The sequence below is a fragment of the Hyperolius riggenbachi genome, chromosome 7 (genome assembly GCF_040937935.1).
Source record: "Hyperolius riggenbachi isolate aHypRig1 chromosome 7, aHypRig1.pri, whole genome shotgun sequence".
NCBI lineage: Eukaryota > Metazoa > Chordata > Amphibia > Anura > Hyperoliidae > Hyperolius > Hyperolius riggenbachi.
In genome coordinates, this window is record NC_090652.1 from 95,634,577 (window position 1) to 95,651,763 (window position 17,187).

Genomic DNA, 17,187 nt, shown 5'->3' on the forward strand with positions numbered 1-17,187 from the left:
AATTTGCTTACAGATATTGCATAATCCTGCCTCAATTGGGAATTATTAGCCTTCCTCATTGGCTATCTCTAATTACCACAAATAAAGTGTATGTTAAAATGATTGTTAGTTCCATAGATATACCTGGCTCAATTAAAGAGGAACCATAACGGTATATAGTAGAATGCACTAAATGATTCAGGATACCCACTTTTATGTTAAATATCCTAGTTTCAGCATCAGGTCCGCGTCCAGTGAAAAATGGCGCCGGTTAAATAATGTCGCCCCCTTCTGCCCGATATTTGTTTAAAATGATATATATCGTTTTAAAAGGTTAAAATATTGCAGACCTTGTGAACATAATTTATCGTTTTAAAACCTACTTTTTTTGTCCTGCCTGAATGAGATTTATCGTTTTAAACCTTGCTTTGCTGCCGTTTGGAAAATGTCTGCCCGCAGACTTTAACGTTTAATAGCAAAGCCCCCTTGAAAGCTAGAAACACCAAATTTGCAGGTTATGTTAAGAAGAAAATTGGGAACAAGAGGAATTTTTTTTTTCAAAAAGACCTTACAGTTTTTGAGAAAATCGATTTTAAACTTCTCCTTCTGACCGTGGGAAAATTAAACGCCCGCCGACTTTAGCGGTTAATAGCAAAGCCCCTTTAAATGCCAGAAACACCAAATTTGTAGGGACTGTTTAAGAAGAACAGTGGGAACAAGAAGACATTTTTTTTTCAAATAAATACTTTTTGAGAAAATCGATTTTAAAGGTTCAAAGAAAAAAAACGATACATTCAAATGCTGCCGGTCAAAGAGTGTGGGAAATATTTCCCAGCAGTTAATAGCAAAGGCCCCTTACATCCTAGCAACACCAATTTTGCAGGATATATTAAAAAGATAGTGGGAAACAATATGTAAAAAAAATTAAACATTTTTAATTTTGGGGAATGTTCTGTCTGAGTGTGGGAAAGCTGAAAAAAAATGGCTTTGGGTCCCCCTTCCCGAGCCTCCGTTTACAGAACTATGGAGCTCAGCAAAGTGTGGCAATGTCCCTGTATCTCCCCAAGACCTGCCAAGACCTGTTAAAAAGGAAGGGTTGTAAAGATGCACTGAATTATGGGAGCTCAGTTTGAGGTAACAAAGGTAATATTTAAAAAAAAAACAAAAAACTGTGAAATACAGCTTGTGTCTAATTGGTCCCTGCTGGATGTATTACCTCGTTTCTTCTCTGGCCTCAGACATCCTGTCAGGGTGCCCAGGGTTTTGTCATGTAATGTCAGGGACTGATAGAGGAGGTCACTGTTCCAGTTATGTACATGGAACTCATCTTCGTGAGAAGTTAAGACACTTCCTGAGACGGACAGCCAGTCCTGCATACAATCAGCATTCAGTTCTAAAGGAAAGAGAGATAAAGAGAGATAAAGATAAGTCAGAATCTAGAAAGAAAGAATGGAAGTTGGATTCTCTCCAATTCATAATGGCTGATTTACTTAAAGCGGAATATAACCCTGCATTTCAACTTTGCTCTAAAACATTATTTACAGTATATTATATGCAATCAGCATTTTTTTTTTTTTACTAGACCAGCATTGGAAGGGTTACACAGGGCTTTAAAGTCCCTGGACATTTTTGCAGACCATCCGAACTTGAGTTAGATACTTTTTGTTTACACAAATGTATCTAAGTGTTTATTGTGACTCATCTCTCTCACGGAGAAGGAGTTGGAGGACAGCCAAAGAGTGTGTAACATTTCTAAATATATACATATAACTAAATAGAATGTAACTATCTGAACGTCTGCTCGGAACTTAAAACCTCTGTGTTTAACCCTTCCAATGCTGGTCTAGTAAAAAAAAAAAATGCTTTTTGCATATAATATGCTGTAAATAATGTTTTAGAGCAAAGTTGAAATGCAGGGTTATATTCCGCTTTAAAGGGAACTTAATTAAGAGGCATATGGATGTTTCCTTTTAAACAATACCATTTGCTTGGTAGTCCTGTTGATCTCTTTGGTTGTAGTTGCTGAATAACACCTGAAACAGGCATGCAGCTAATCCAGTCTGACTTCAGTCAGAGCACCTGATGATGTGCATGCTTAATGAAGGGCTGTGGCTAAAAGTATTAGAGATACAGGATCAGCAGGAGAGTCAGGCAAATGGTATTATTTAAAGGAAAAAATCCATATCCTTCTCATTTTAGGTTCCCTTTAAAAAAAACAAAACTGGAGAAAAGGACAAAATTCTGCTAAGAGAAATCACACAACATATGTCTAACAAAGCCCAGATGGTGACCGTATCACAGCAGCCCACATACATCCCAGATACATCTGATCCCTGATGAAGTGAGAGTGTCCACCTGGGAAGCGTGTTGGTTTGGACTTATTGTTTTGATACAATAAGTAGAGCTCCCCAACCCTTTCCTCAAGTACCACTAACAGTACATGTTTTGCAGATAACCACAAACATGCACAGGTGAGGTAATTAGTGTCCCAGCAAAGATGATTATTTACCTCTGTGGTTTTCCACAAAACATGCACTGTTGGTGGTACTTATGTACTTGAGGACAGAGTTAGGAAGCCCTGCAATAAAGAACACTTTCCTTTTACTGGAGAGGCCATCTCACTTATTGGTCCACACATGCCAGCGATGGCAGTGGTGTCTAGACACAGAATTCCTTATCACCTTCTAGAGACACAGAAGCACAGAGACCTGCAGACAAATGGATACTGCCTGATGCCTGAGAGTGAATAAAATCACAAGCCTTATTCTCTCATAAGTCAATATTGTCTGTCTCAGCAACAATTTCAAGATGAGCTGCTCACTTTAAGGGCATATTTACATTTAAGTCGCAATGTGTCTGCGTTTAGAGGTAACGCACTGTAAGCAGTGAGTTACCGCAACGCAACGGTAACATACTATTATCATTGCAGTGCGGTAAGCTGAGTTATAAGACTTTATAATGCAGCCCCGCAACGTAGCACCATAAATGCGACCTCAAGCTAATGTCAACTGAAGATAAAATACAAAAAAAAAACCAGATACTTACCTATGAGAGGAAAGGCTCTAGCTCCTATTAGCCTTCCCGTTCCTCTCACTGTTTCCTCGTTCTAGTGCTGTCACCCCTGTTAGCAGTGTTCCACCGATCGGTTGAATACTGCTCTGTGCTGCCACAGAAGGTTTCAGAAAGTTTTTAGGAGCCCGAGTGCTCCTGAAGCTGGTCGGCTCCATACTGCACCTGCGCAGTGACAGAGTTGGAATGAGGGAACTGTGAGAGGAGTGGTAAGGCTCTATATGATCCAGAGCCTTCCCTCTCCATGGGTATGTATGTTTTTTTTAAGTTGACATTAGCTTTAAGGAAGCTACGCATCCCCAAACATTTCAAGACAAGGAGCGCTTCTCTTTTTGTCTTTCTCTCCAGAATTGCCCTTGGTGGTGGTACTCAACGTGAGAGGAGCTGCACACTTGTGTCTCCATCAGTTAAAAGGATACCTTAGCGCAAAATTAAAGTAAAAACAGGGGGGGGGGGAGCAGGCTCTCCTTTTGCCCACCACTCCCCCCCGTTATCTTCCATCCCCCTCTGGTACTGCCTAGCGACCCCCCCACACTTACTTTGTGGTCAAGGTGGTTACGGCTGACTGCGCAGATGCTGCCCGGCAGCTTGTATCACAACTACGTGCGCAATCAAGGCCGCGTGCCGCGGGGCAGTGCCTGCGCAGTCAGCTGTGACCACCCTGACCAGGAAGTAAGTACGAGGGGGTCAGTAAGCAGTACCAGAGGGGGACGGAGGAGAACGGGGGGAGCAGGGCATGAGGATAGCCCACTAAACATGCCTGTTTGTACTTTAATTTTGCAGTAAGGTATCCCTTAAACTGATGGAGACACACAAGTACTCTCATGTTGAGTACCACCAACAAGCGTTTTTAAATTAATTTTGCGCTTTAAGTGATCAGTGTGACTTAAGGGGTCCCACATTGCTTCCTTATACATAATATGTGACTTTGTGAAAGCAGAGATAGGATAGTAGTGACCTTGGATAGAAGCAGGGGGTGAACTGCAAGAACAGTGATGTTCAATCGACCTGCTGAGGAGGATCTTCAGTCTACCCAGTACAGAAGGCTTCACTGTCGTCCATTCAGAGCAATCTAAAAACAGAATAATAGACATTTTAATTCACCAACACACCTACAGTCAGTGGCGTACCTAGGGAAGATGGCGCCTATGGCAAGCACAGTAACAGCGCCCCCTCGAGAAACCCCACAGCTGCTGGGGGCGGGGGGGGGGGGAGGGAATGGGGTGTTGAGTGAGGGCTAAGGAGGAAAGAGAGGGATAGGGGGAGAGAATGAGGGGTAATGCTGGATCCACACCATACAGTTTTCTGGCAGATTTACCAGCCAGATCGATTATTTCCAGCATATCCGAGAATCGATCAAATGTTGAGCGATTTTCTGAATAAATGGAAATCGCTCAGAAAATCGCTAAAAAATAGAGCGATTCTCAAACCGGACATGCTGGAAATAATAGATCTGGCAGGTAAATCTGACAAAAAAGTTGTATGGTGTGGATCCAGCATTAGGAGTGAAGATAAGGCTGGGGGAGGGGGGGGGATGAGCTGAAGAATGGGCTGTGGGGGAGAAATGAGGGGTTGAGGAGAAGGGATGAGGGATAAGGAGTGGAATGGGGAGAGGAGGGATTAGGATGAGAGAGAGGCTCCCTATACTGGAGGGAATGGGGGGGGGGGGGAGAAGAAGAGACAGCTTCCTAAACTGGTAGAGGGGGTGGCGGGGGAAGGAGAAGAGACAGCTATACTTCAGGGAGGGGGTGAGGTCCAATCATACCAATCTCCTGCTGATTCAAAACACAGAAGATCAGTGGCATGCTGCTAAGGCTCCTCTTCTGTAAAATCCTCCAGCTCCATGTTGCCTACTCTGTGTCCTCATCAACAGCTGTGGCCAAATTATCCAGCACTTATTTCCCAACCACGTGTAACACAGTTCAATGACACCTCTCCCCTTCCTGCAACCACTCTGTAATCGTCTGGCTGGGTCTGTTTGGAGAAGCAGGAAGACCAGCCAGGGGATTTTAGAGCAGCTGTAGAAGGGAAAGGTGCAGATCTGCCTGGCTGTTGCCAAACTTTTCTGTGTTACCCGTGGTGGGGAAATTGCTGCTGGAACTGTCCACAGCAGTTAAGGAGAAGGGAGGGAAAGCAGGCAAAACGGAGCTGCAGGATTCCACAACCAAGAAGTCCTGAGCAGCAGGTCACTGATCATCTGAGCACTGCAGTGTGATGGCAGCTCCGGTAATAGGATGACACAGCTGAAGGGAAGGGGGAGGGAAGCTGCTCCGTCCCCTCACATAACGCTAAAACTCTTCCTGTGTTCTCTGCAGTGCACAGGAAGGAGGAGAGACTTGCGCCCGCCCCCCTAAGTGCCTGGAAGGAGACGGCGCCCAGGGCATTAGCCACGCCTGCGCGTCTCTAGATATGCGTCTACCTACAGTAATTATTAAAAAGAAAAGATAGCCGCTGCTAATTCATTATATGGGCATATCCCAATTATTTGTCCCAAAACCTTTACCCCAACACCAACGTTTTCCCACCAATAATGCAAGGACTACCATTGACGTGGAAAATATAGGCCAATGCAGCCCAATTTATTGAACAATAACATTTTAATATAAAACAATTCTTTAATAAAACTAGAAACTATAAAACCATTGAAAGGTTGTAATAATGTGCTGCTTAAATCACCCCGATATTAAAATATATACAGCACATCACAATTTCTTAAAAATGACATCATTGCTTCAACTAGTCAGCAGCACATTCCTCCAGACAGTGCTTTACAGATACATTAATAATTAACACTCTAGAAGTTCCAGGCACCTGAATACAAAACCTGTATTTCAATACCCAGTTGGTATATTACCATACAAGCCACTGTGACAGAGATCTGAAGACTCAGACCTATTCATGCATTGTTGTTAAAAAACCTGGTCTATTGAGAAATTAACACATGTAACAAAGTCTACCTCTGCCAGTTGTTTACAGAATAACAAATCCTATTGTCTCTGCTGTCTGTACCATGTCTATGCTATTGTTTCAAATATTTTCTATGTGCACTCCGGTCTAATCTGGTTTTTCCCTAACATCAGGGTGTATATAAGATTGACCTGTAAATAAAGATTTCAGATGCTGTTCCACCAATTTAAGTGTTTGTGGTTCTGTATCTCCCAGCTGGAAGAGAGGGTATTCACTTGGATTGGGGGAGAACTTTAACCTGGGTTGCAGATTATTCTGCTAAGTCATCTTGTAGCTGCCTCCGCTGAAATTGAGCTAACAGTTTGGTGTCGAGAAGTTGGATCCGCCATATACAGTATCGGGTGAGTAATTCTATTTTTTGATTACCACCCTATACTGTCAGAGCGGATTAATAGAACCCGGAGGGAAAGTGCTTCTGTAGCGCCTCTCCCAGGAATCTGATATTCCTAAAGTAAATAGCGGGTCTGATGCCCCAATTAAGAAAGCAGTACTGTGTGTCTAAGTGAATATTCTCTCTAAACCTTGTATATTGTTGTATAGTCGCTTAAGTGAATTTTAGTTATATAAGATTGCATGTTACTGTATAGATTTGTGTAGATTGTATGTGAGGTTAAGCTGAGATTGAAGGTATAAACTTGTCCACAGAGGATAGTTAAAATTCAAACCATAAATCGGGTGTATTTAAACCTGATTAGAAACTATAGAAGAATCACATAAGCTGGAGACCAGGTTTGCCAGTAAAGTCTAATACTGACGTCACCATCCCTAGATAAACCTTCAAACTCAGCTAATCTCACTCTATTTTTTTTAGCTTAGCATAATGGGAAAGTCTCAAAGGTAAGGGGACTCCCAAGGGTTATTTTTGATTTATGATGTATCATATTCTGTGATGCTGTTTAATGCGGATATATAGATTTGTAAGTTTTAGAAAGAATCATGTTCCACAATTTGCTTTGAATCTTATTTCTGACTAACTCTATTTAGGAGTTTCATTTTTTTTTTTCTCGGAGACACTCAGCAGTTGCAGGTGTCTCTCTGGACCAGGACATTTTGAATGGGCATTGCGGCCGCAGGATAACTTTTTTTATCAGTCCCTCCAAAATGTTCTGGCCTGGCTACTAGATGTTTCTGAGCCTTTTCTTCTAATTACTATAAATGTGTTTGTCTATCTCCTCTCACTGTAGTTTCTGTGGAACTGTGATTTAAATTGCTTGTGTATGACTGGTTGCACTTTTTCAGCTAGGTTGTACTTTAAATATGCATCTCTGGACATCTGCTCAGAGTTGTTGCAGGTTTCTACCCCCTCCCTCCATGTATTAGGAGAGACTTGTGTTAATGCTTTTGTTTTTTCTCTTTCCTCTTCCCTGAAAAGACTGGGGGCAATGAGGAGAGTGTCAGGAAACAGAAACAAAAGAAGATCCCAGCTATATGTTGTTTGTCTGTTTGTGTATGTGTCTGTGCACAGAGAGTATCCAAATATTTTTTTTAGAGTTAGGAATAAACCTCTTAATTTAATTGATCGTTTTTTTCTACAGTCAGAAAAGTCAAAAGCTAAATTATTGTTGGAGTCTAAGGTATGCGGACTGTGGTTATGTAAATGTGCATGTGTTGTCTTTCTTTGTCTACTATAGGAGAGGGTTTGTAAATTGTCTTGAGGCAAGGCAGGTGAGATTGAATGTGTAATTGGTTTTCACCTCATATAATGAATGACCCATGCACAAAGTTGCTGGCCATTGTGATGTTTTGAATTTAGTGTTTTGCAAAGGAAACAATTTATTTCGGGTGAACCAGATGTAACATGTCTTAAAATTTGTAATTTAAAGTTGGTTATAAAAAATTAACATACGGAAAGGCATGTTCCATCTGAAGTTTTTTGTTTTTCATGTGGGTTTTTTTTTTGTCAGGTATTTTTGCATATACCTGAGAATTCAAAGCACACAACAGTTTTGCTGTCAATGGGTGAATTAGGTTTGTAAATCTTCCAGTAGGAATTAAGTTGCTGTGAATGAAATGTAATCATTTTAACTTGAGCTTGCACTCATGCCGATATGAATGTAATGTAGAGATTGTGTCCAAAATCATCTTGCTCAAATTACTAGAAGTTATGCTCATGCCAGGTTTTCTGTTCATATTGCCAAGAATAATGCAAACAATTGTGTGAATGTTTGGGTACGTGTATAATATTAATGGTGATGAGTCCCTTAAGCAAAGTGACATACTTATATTTTTTCACTTGTAATTGTGTAAAATTCTAACAAATGCTTTTACAGCAATTTCTTTGTTGGTTTCTGGTCTGTCTCTGGTTACAATCTGAGGGGTGTGGGAAACAAACCCTGGTGTTGTGCATTTGGGGAGGGTTTTGAACAGCAGACGTTGACCCCCTGTACCACCTACTGTGCACGGGGTGAGATGGGGGGCCAACTAAACCTGCAAGTGGCTGAATCACACAGCCTCATAACCCGGCCCACATCAGTGTTCTAACATGCCTGGAGAGGGTGGAGACAAATATGTCATGTAAAATACTTATTGGTTGATTTGATTGTAATTGTCTCCATATGTCTGTTTGTATTGATACTGTGCTGTATAAAGCAAGGTCAGAGAAATGTGTTTAAGTGTCAGAACTCTATAGTACTAGGATTTACAGACAGTATGATGTTAGTAAAAGAAATTTGAATAGAGAGAGTAACCTTTGTCAAAAATATTGTTACATAGCTACGCATGTGGTAAATAGGTTGCACACACCCACTAAGCTGTTTAACTTCTTATTACCATTGAGGACCTCTACATAACTGCTTTGATTGAGACTGAGCTATCAATTACTTGGCTCATGCAGTTCGACAAACCTTGAACTCTTGTCTGATTCATCTTTACTAATTTGCCTGCACAAGTGTTCTTTATTACCTGTTCATTTGGAGACCTGCCTGTGATATCACCTGATTATGGAATACTTTGGAGATCATCTGATATGATTCTCCTGCACTGATGCAGCCCTAGAAGGATGACCCTCTGCTGTAAGGATGAGCCCTTCCTGCACCTGCCCTCCTCCTGTGTTGGTGATGGCTGCTTCAAGCCTTTCTTTTGTGTCATCCTTTGGGAAGAACTCCGCCTCTGCTGTTGCAACTGTGAGGTTTCTCAACTGGGATGAGAAGTTGAGTCTGCCCTTCCCTGCCTTCTACAACCTGGCTGCAATTGCTACATCCTTGTTATAAATCTGTTTCCATTTCTTTTGTGGGTGCCCAATGCCATACAATGAAACTGCTAACAAAAAGGCACTGGGTGTAGCCACGGTGATTACACGGCCAGCTCTCAGCCGCCACTGTCTGTTTGCCCCGAGACAGTGAGAGCTTGGCAGAAAAACATCTGCATTCATCATGAGGGCTTGTGGTGATGAATTCACCGTCCTCCTTCACCCTTCAAATGAACAATATTCTACTCTGCAATAATGAACTGACATTTCCTGGACCCACTCGAGGATCATTTTTTTTCCAAAATGCATTAAGGAGTTCTAACCTTATGGGTGAGGCGTGGCTTTAGGCAACCTGTTACAGTTTACCACATTCAGTTTTCCATTAAGTTATGCAGGGCTAGATTAGGATGATATACTAGCAAAGCTAACTACTGTTAATTCATCTTGTAGTTGTGTAACCCTTTAAACTGTATATTGTATTTGTGTACCAATGACAACACTAACTCATTGATCTCTAACATACATAGAGCTGTGCATAGTATCTAAGTGATCCCGCCCTTTCCTTTAGAAAAGGTTGGGATCAAAGGTTGGGTTGAAAGGTTGTAATAATGTGCTGCTTAAATCACCCCGATATTAAAATATATACAGCACATCACAATTTCTTAAAAATGACATCATTGCTTCAACTAGTCAGCAGCACATTCCTCCAGACAGTGCTTTACAGATACATTAATAATTAACACTCTAGAAGTTCCAGGCACCTGAATACAAAACCTGTATTTCAATACCCAGTTGGTATATTACCATACAAGCCACTGTGACAGAGATCTGAAGACTCAGACCTATTCATGCATTGTTGTTAAAAAACCTGGTCTATTGAGAAATTAACACATGTAACAAAGTCTACCTCTGCCAGTTGTTTACAGAATAACAAATCCTATTGTCTCTGCTGTCTGTACCATGTCTATGCTATTGTTTCAAATATTTTCTATGTGCACTCCGGTCTAATCTGGTTTTTCCCTAACATCAGGGTGTATATAAGATTGACCTGTAAATAAAGATTTCAGATGCTGTTCCACCAATTTAAGTGTTTGTGGTTCTGTATCTCCCAGCTGGAAGAGAGGGTATTCACTTGGATTGGGGGAGAACTTTAACCTGGGTTGCAGATTATTCTGCTAAGTCATCTTGTAGCTGCCTCCGCTGAACACTCTGTATTCCCTTCAACCATGCAGGACAAGGAACCCAAAAGTTAATTACCAGACCAAACTTTTGGGATGCAGCTATAGTACCGGCCCCCAGACGCAAACGCCGACTCGGGGACAGCTGCATGCCCTTCATAAACCACTTCTTTCAGATGATGGATACCCTGAGGAATTCACCCGCGTGAATTCCTCCAAGAATTTACCACCGTCCTCCGGGATCCTTGCCCCGCCACAACAAACAAGGGAGAAGCCTGACCCTTGTGCCGCCCACAAAAGAAGCGCCCTCTGAATACCTTCCTCTAAGGCCAGGGACCAAAGATCTATGCCTATTAAAGTGGACCCAAATTAAAAATACAAGATTTCAGAAATAAAATCTATTTTCTAAATTATAATGAGAAGTAGCATCCTTTTTTCAGCTGCATGATGACAAATATAAAATATTTTACATTTATTGGAGGAACCCCTCCCTTCCTTTCAAATTGCCGGGACAAAATCCGGCAAACTGGTGGAGTAGATGGTGTCCGGCAATGGAGGAATTGCTAATGGCTGCCCCCAGTATAACCCTAGTTATGAAAAGAGAAGGGTGAAAAGCATGCATTGAAATGCTCATAGGTTTGAAGGAGTGTTTATTTATCTTTGTATGTGTCAGAGTGGTGCAACTAAATATTTTTAATAAAAAAAAATGTTTGGTTTGGGTCCGCTTTAAGGGGTACTCCATCAAGCCTCAAGAAAAGTGCTAAATCCTCCTCCAAATCCTCATGTCTCACTGCAACACCCCCCCCCCCCCTCCATTCCTAACCTCAAACTGAGAGACTTCTCTGTTCAGCTTCTTGTGGGCCCTGTTGATTTTGTCAACAGACCGTGCCAATCTCCAATGACTTCTCCCAATGATCTCGGACCACACAATCACAGTGCGCGGAAAGGTCAACCGCATCCTCATGAAATCACCCTTAATGTCTTGTATAATCTGCCTCGTCGTCCTTGAGGCCAGATCATTCCCTCCGACATGGAGAAACAACACATCAGGGGCCCTGTCCAAGGCTACGAATCTCTGTATTTTGGGCAATACCTTAGCCCACTGCATACCAGATATTCCTATCCATCGGACACTTGCAGTCGCTCTCGGGGATTCCCAACTGCCGGCCGTCGGGCCGCACAGCGGCTCTACGAGCACCCCATGCGACATATGAGTGGCCGAAGATCCAGACCAAGTTTGGAGAGGCTGAATTATCTGAAACAAACAAAGAACCGAACAAACTAACAACATTCTGCTACGAATAACTTACCCCCCTGCTGGCCCCTTAGGCTAAATGTGGCCTGACGTACAACTGGAATCTGGATGACTCCCATCTTCCTATTTTTTTAATCTGTTCATTGCCAGGCCCCCATCTTGCTGCCTCTGTGGCCGCACCTATCCTAAACAAGTGTGAAGCAAACTCGGCCGCAGCAAGGCCCAAGCAGCTCAATGTTTTCCTAAACACTGCCACAAACTGATATTTTGTCAATGGCACGCCATCTGCGTGGCACAACCATGAGCCTCCTATCTGAGGGCGCACCCTTAAAAATTGCCCCACCACTGCCACCGGACACCCAGCGGATCCCTCTACCGGGAACAACGTGACCTTACGGCCCTCCCCTAGCTGATCTGTCTTTGACCTGCGTAAACGTACCTCTACCCATACTTCAGACCATGCCAAATTACCATCCATAAGTCCACCCGCCCTTTTCTTACTAGGGCTCACTAACTCGCTCACTCTGAAGGCCCCAAAGAACGCCAAGACAAAAGTGGTACTAAATAATAACACCTCATATTATGAACTACATGTCTCACTTAACTTACCTAAAATTGAAATCAACAAACCGAACGTATTCGGGTGCCTAAAGTCCCTGGGAACTATAACCTGTCTCCTCAAACTTCTTAATGCCATACGGACTCTGAAATCCTTAGTTACATTCGTTACACCTTGTAATTTAAAACAAAATGAGAGTGCAGCCAAACTTTTTGCTATTACCCCTGGGGAGACCCCCGCAACCCCCTTTTCCGCCATGAACTTCAGAAGCAAAAACAAAACGCTCCTCCTTTGATTGGCAACCTCCAACTTGTCGTGATAACTCCATTCATTGACTCCACACCGAGTATGCAGACAAGGTCGATGCCGACAAGGATTGAGAAATCCAATCTCCTATCCGCCCACGGGTTTCTTCCATAAGGCGGGGGGGGCAGAGAGCCCCCCGCCGTTCTGCTCCCGGGACAAGGCTCCAAAATTTCTGCCATTGGAATCGAGAAAGAGCGTCAGCCACCTCATTCTCAACTCCAGGCAAATGGACTGCAAAAATCAACATGTTAAATCTCAAACAGCTTAACACTAATTGGCGGAGAACTCTCACCACCGGAGGCGATGATGTCAACAACCGATTGATTGCCTGCACCACACCCATGTTACCCGCAATTAAATAGAATTCTTTTGTTCTTCAACAATGGTCCCCAAAGGTCTACCGCCACCAAGATGGGAAATAGCTCTAACAATACCAAATTCTTTGTGAAACCTAACGGTTCCCATGATTCAGGCCAGGTCTCGGCACACCACTTACCTGAGAAGAATGCACCAAAGCCCAAAGATCCTGCGGCGTCCGTGAACAACTCTAAGTCGTTATTTGCAAGAGCCTCCTCCATCCACATGGAACAGCCATTAAAAGCAGCCAAGAATACCAACCACATACACAAATCCTCCATGTGCTCTGCCACTAACTGAATCCTGTGATGTGGTGACGCAACGCCTGCCGTAGCTCTTGCCAAACGCCTACAGAAAATATGCCCCATGGGCATAATTCTGCAAGCAAATTTCAGCTTTCCAAGAAGCGACTGTAGCTCTCCTAAAACAATCTTTTTGGACTCCAGTGCCCTTGTGATGGTGAGACACAAGTCATCCACCTTATCACCAGGCAACCTGCACTCCATGGCAACCGAGTCGATGACAATGCCTAAAAACTTGATTGTCGTCTGTGGACCCTTGGTCTTCTCCTCTGCTAATGGTATAACAAACCATGCGCATTCCTGCCACATGAATGCCAACAAGTAAGCGCATTTAGTTGAATCCTGTCCACCAATGAACAGAAAGTCATCCAAATAGTGTATGACTGACTTCAAACCTGAAACTTATTTGACTACCCATTCCGTGAATGAACTAAAACTTTCTAAGTAAGAAGAGGATATGGAGCACCCCATTGGCAGGCAGCAATCCACATACAAATGTTCCTCCCAAAAGCAGCCTAGCAAGCAAAAACTCTCTGGATGCACAGGCAGCAACCGGAAGGCTGCCTCCACATCAGTCTTTGCAAGTAATGCTCCCTTACCTGCTCTTTTGACCAGCCATACTGCTGCGTCAAATGATATATAAATGACCAACGAAGTGTCCGGATCTATACCATCATTGACTGAAAAACCTTGCGGGTGTGAAAGATGGTTGATCAGCCTATAAGAACCCGGCTCTTTCTTTGGAACTAAGCCTAATGGGGATACCACCAGGTCTGCAATCGGGGATTCTGAAAATGGGCCTGCCATTCAGCCCAAATCTACCTCTTTCTGTAGCTTAACCGAAATAACCTCTGGGCGTAGCACAACTGACTTTACATTGCGATACGGTGGTTGGGACCCCGCAACACCAAAACTTGGAATCCGAAAACCCTCAGCAAAACCCTTACGCAAAAACTCGGCTATTGAAGCATCTGGGTACTTTTTTACATCTTTTCCACCATCACTGGAGTCCTTCCACTTGCTTGCAGCATTGGTGGTACATCCCTTATTCTGCTTAAAGCACTTCGTGAGTGCATGGCTCCCTCCACAGGATGAGCATTCGTGCTTGAACCTACACGAACTACCAAATTTACATGCCCCTCATTAAACTTCCACCACACTCCTGGCTTCCTATTGGCCGGCTGCTCAGCAGAGCCTGAGCTGCCAGCAGTACCCTGAAAGGGCTGGTTGCTCTTGGTCCCTGGGATCATCTGCTGCATCCACATGCCAATGTCTTTCTGATCCCATCTCACCCGACAGGCGAATCGCTTTACACTGCCTGAGATGCTCGTCGTATCGCAGCCACGCCGAGTCTCCATATAACCTGTGGGCCTCTGCTATACACTCCTGGTAACAAAACAAGGAAGAGCAACTTTCCGGTTGCTTTTACCCCAGTACGCTAGCGTAAATTGAAAAAGCCTGGGACCAATTTTGAAATGTCCTGGGGATAAGCCGGTGCCTCCTGCACTCCTCCTCTTCCTTCTTCCTCTCATCGGGTTTGACCCGATCCAAATTAAACTTACCCAACAGTAATAACGAGAAAATCTCAATATACTCTTCCTTCCAAATTTTTTCCCGCACCTCCTGTTTCAGATGTAATCCCAACGGCCCCGAGAAACAAAGATACAACTCCCCTTTTGCTGCATCCGCTAAACGCACCGTATCTGTTTCCTTATCTTTTGGGGCATACCTGCCCCACTAGTACTCTCACCCCTTCTCACTAAGACATCCCCCATACGAGCATCATATAAAACATTTGCAATATGAATGTTCTCACCTGGCTGCATCGGACGTGGGTCCCGATCAGCCGACACTCCTGGCCTTGCCGCCTCGAACCGACCACCATTTTCATCTGATCTCCCGGAAGCAGCGACCGCAGGGGAAGCGGCCCTGCCGTCGTCTCTGCCCCTGGCACTCTTCTGTCGTCTCCCGTCAGATTGGCGACCCCCGTCCCGAGCTGACTGACCACCAAGTGATCTGCTGCGCCCAGACCGTCCACTGCTACCTGCTGCTGCATCCTGACGAGGTGGTGACGGAGAAGATAGCCTGCCGTGTCCAGCAGCCGTGCTCCTAATGCTGCTATCTGAGCTGCTGGACCTCGGTCTGGGAGCCTGCTTCCCCTTTGCAGCTGTCCGCTTCATCCCAGACCCCCGACTGGAGTCCTTTTTGGAGCGTTTGGACTGCCTGGGTGTAGGAGCATCCACCTCTCGCTGCCGTCTCCCCTCTGTGGCTGCGCTTCCCCTGGTGTCCTTATGACAGCTTTGCCTAAATGAAGCTGCCGCGCTGTCCTGCTTTGTCTTGCCATTGCACTGCTTCCCGCCACTAGGCCCCTGACCACTCGGGCCCGCAACCTCATGGTCTGCACGTGGCTGCTTACTCCCAGCTCCCTTATTCCCAGCCACGCTGCTCCTTTTTACTGGGGGTGCTGGAGGGGCTTAAACAAGGCTCCCTCCTCTCCTCTGACCTCTGGGAGATGTGCTGGGGCTCAGCCGCTCCGGCGGCCTAGATATGCGTGCGCTCACCCACCCTGCCTGGTCACCGGCACCGCTCTCCGTACTCTCTGCTAGCTGCTGAGCCACCCACTGAGGTCCCTTCACTGCTGCCTCGCTCCTCACCATTTAAATGTAATATTTATATACAGCTGACATCTTACGCAGTGCTGTACTAAGTATTGTCTTGTCAATTTACTGTCTCTCGGAGGGGCTCACAATCTAATCCCTACCATAGGCTTATGTCTATGTATGTAAAGTGTACGTATCAAATCAAACTCTAGGGCCAATTGGGGGGGGGGGGGATTAAAAAAAAAGTTGTTTGTATTTTTGTTTTGTTTTGGGTTTTTTTGGAAAAAAAATCATTTTTTTTGGACTAATTAAAAAAAAAAAAAATCACAGCCGCAATCAGATACCTCCAAATAAAAGTTCTATTTGTGAGAAGAAAAGGAGTTAAAATTCATTTGGGTGCTAAGTTGTATGACTGAACAATATAAGCTGTTAAAGTTGTGAAGTGGCGAATTGTAAACAATGGCCTGGTCACGGGAGGTATAAACCTCTGGGGCTCAAGAGGTTAAAGCTGAGAGTGGGGTATATACTGTACTACAGTTTACACTCATAATCAAAGAGCTGCGCGGTGGCTCACTCTAGCACAAGCTGCTATACTTTGTGGCTGGATGTAAATAATACTTCAGACCCATAGAGGTTACTCTATTAGGCTGGGAGTGCAATTGTGTGTTTTCATGCATGTTTTCTGCATAGGAAAACTGAGAACCAATGTCAATCAATGGGCTACCTCACACTGTAAAATGTAATCGCTAAGCACTTAGTGATTGCAATTTTACAATACGATTTTCAGAGTGAATTTTAAAGGAATTTGCATTTTGCACATTGCTTTAACCACTTTCAAACCACATCTTTTTCCCCTTAAAAAACAGAGTAATTTTCACATCATGCTCCTCCCATTCATTCGCCAATAACTTTATCGCTACTTATCACACTGAAATGATCTATATATGATTTTTTTGCACAACAATCTAGGCTTTCTTTGAGCAATGCTTTTTGCTAAGAATTATTTTATATGCATTTTACAAGGAAGAAGAAGAAAAAAAAAATTGAAAAAAATGCATTTCTCAGTTTTCAGCCATTATAGTTTACAAATAAAATGTGCTATTGTAGGGAAAACCCACACATTTTATTTGCCCATTTGTCCAGGTTATTACAGCTTTTAAATTTTTTTCCCTAGTACAATGTATGGCGATAATATTTTATTTGGAAATAAAGGTGTATTTTTCCAGTTAATGCTCTTTATTTATTTATTTTAATATTATATCAATAATTACAAGCCTTTATTTACAAAAATAACAGCAATATACTCTCATGGCATACATATTAAAAAGTCCCTAAGGTAAATATATATATATATATATATACACACATTTTTTTTTTACGTATGTAATTTTTTTTAAGTGTTTTATTTTGTTAACTATGGGGTGGGGT

General features: G+C 43.3%; 2 protein-coding genes across 4 annotated transcripts in view; one reads left to right on the forward strand and one right to left on the reverse strand.

The window, feature by feature from the left end:
• LOC137524479 (uncharacterized) overlaps positions 1 to 17,187 on the forward strand; it is a 128,483-nt gene that overhangs the window by 53,142 nt on the left and 58,154 nt on the right. The window lies entirely within an intron of this gene.
• LOC137524478 (uncharacterized) overlaps positions 1 to 17,187 on the reverse strand; it is a 110,634-nt gene that overhangs the window by 10,014 nt on the left and 83,433 nt on the right. For all 3 annotated transcript variants that reach the window (XM_068244391.1, XM_068244392.1, XM_068244390.1), the window contains exons 12-13: positions 4,007 to 4,120; positions 1,196 to 1,372 (exon numbers count right to left, since the gene is read on the reverse strand). In XM_068244391.1, the coding sequence (XP_068100492.1) occupies positions 1,196 to 1,372; positions 4,007 to 4,120 (291 nt within the window). The remainder of the gene's footprint in view (positions 1 to 1,195; positions 1,373 to 4,006; positions 4,121 to 17,187) is intronic.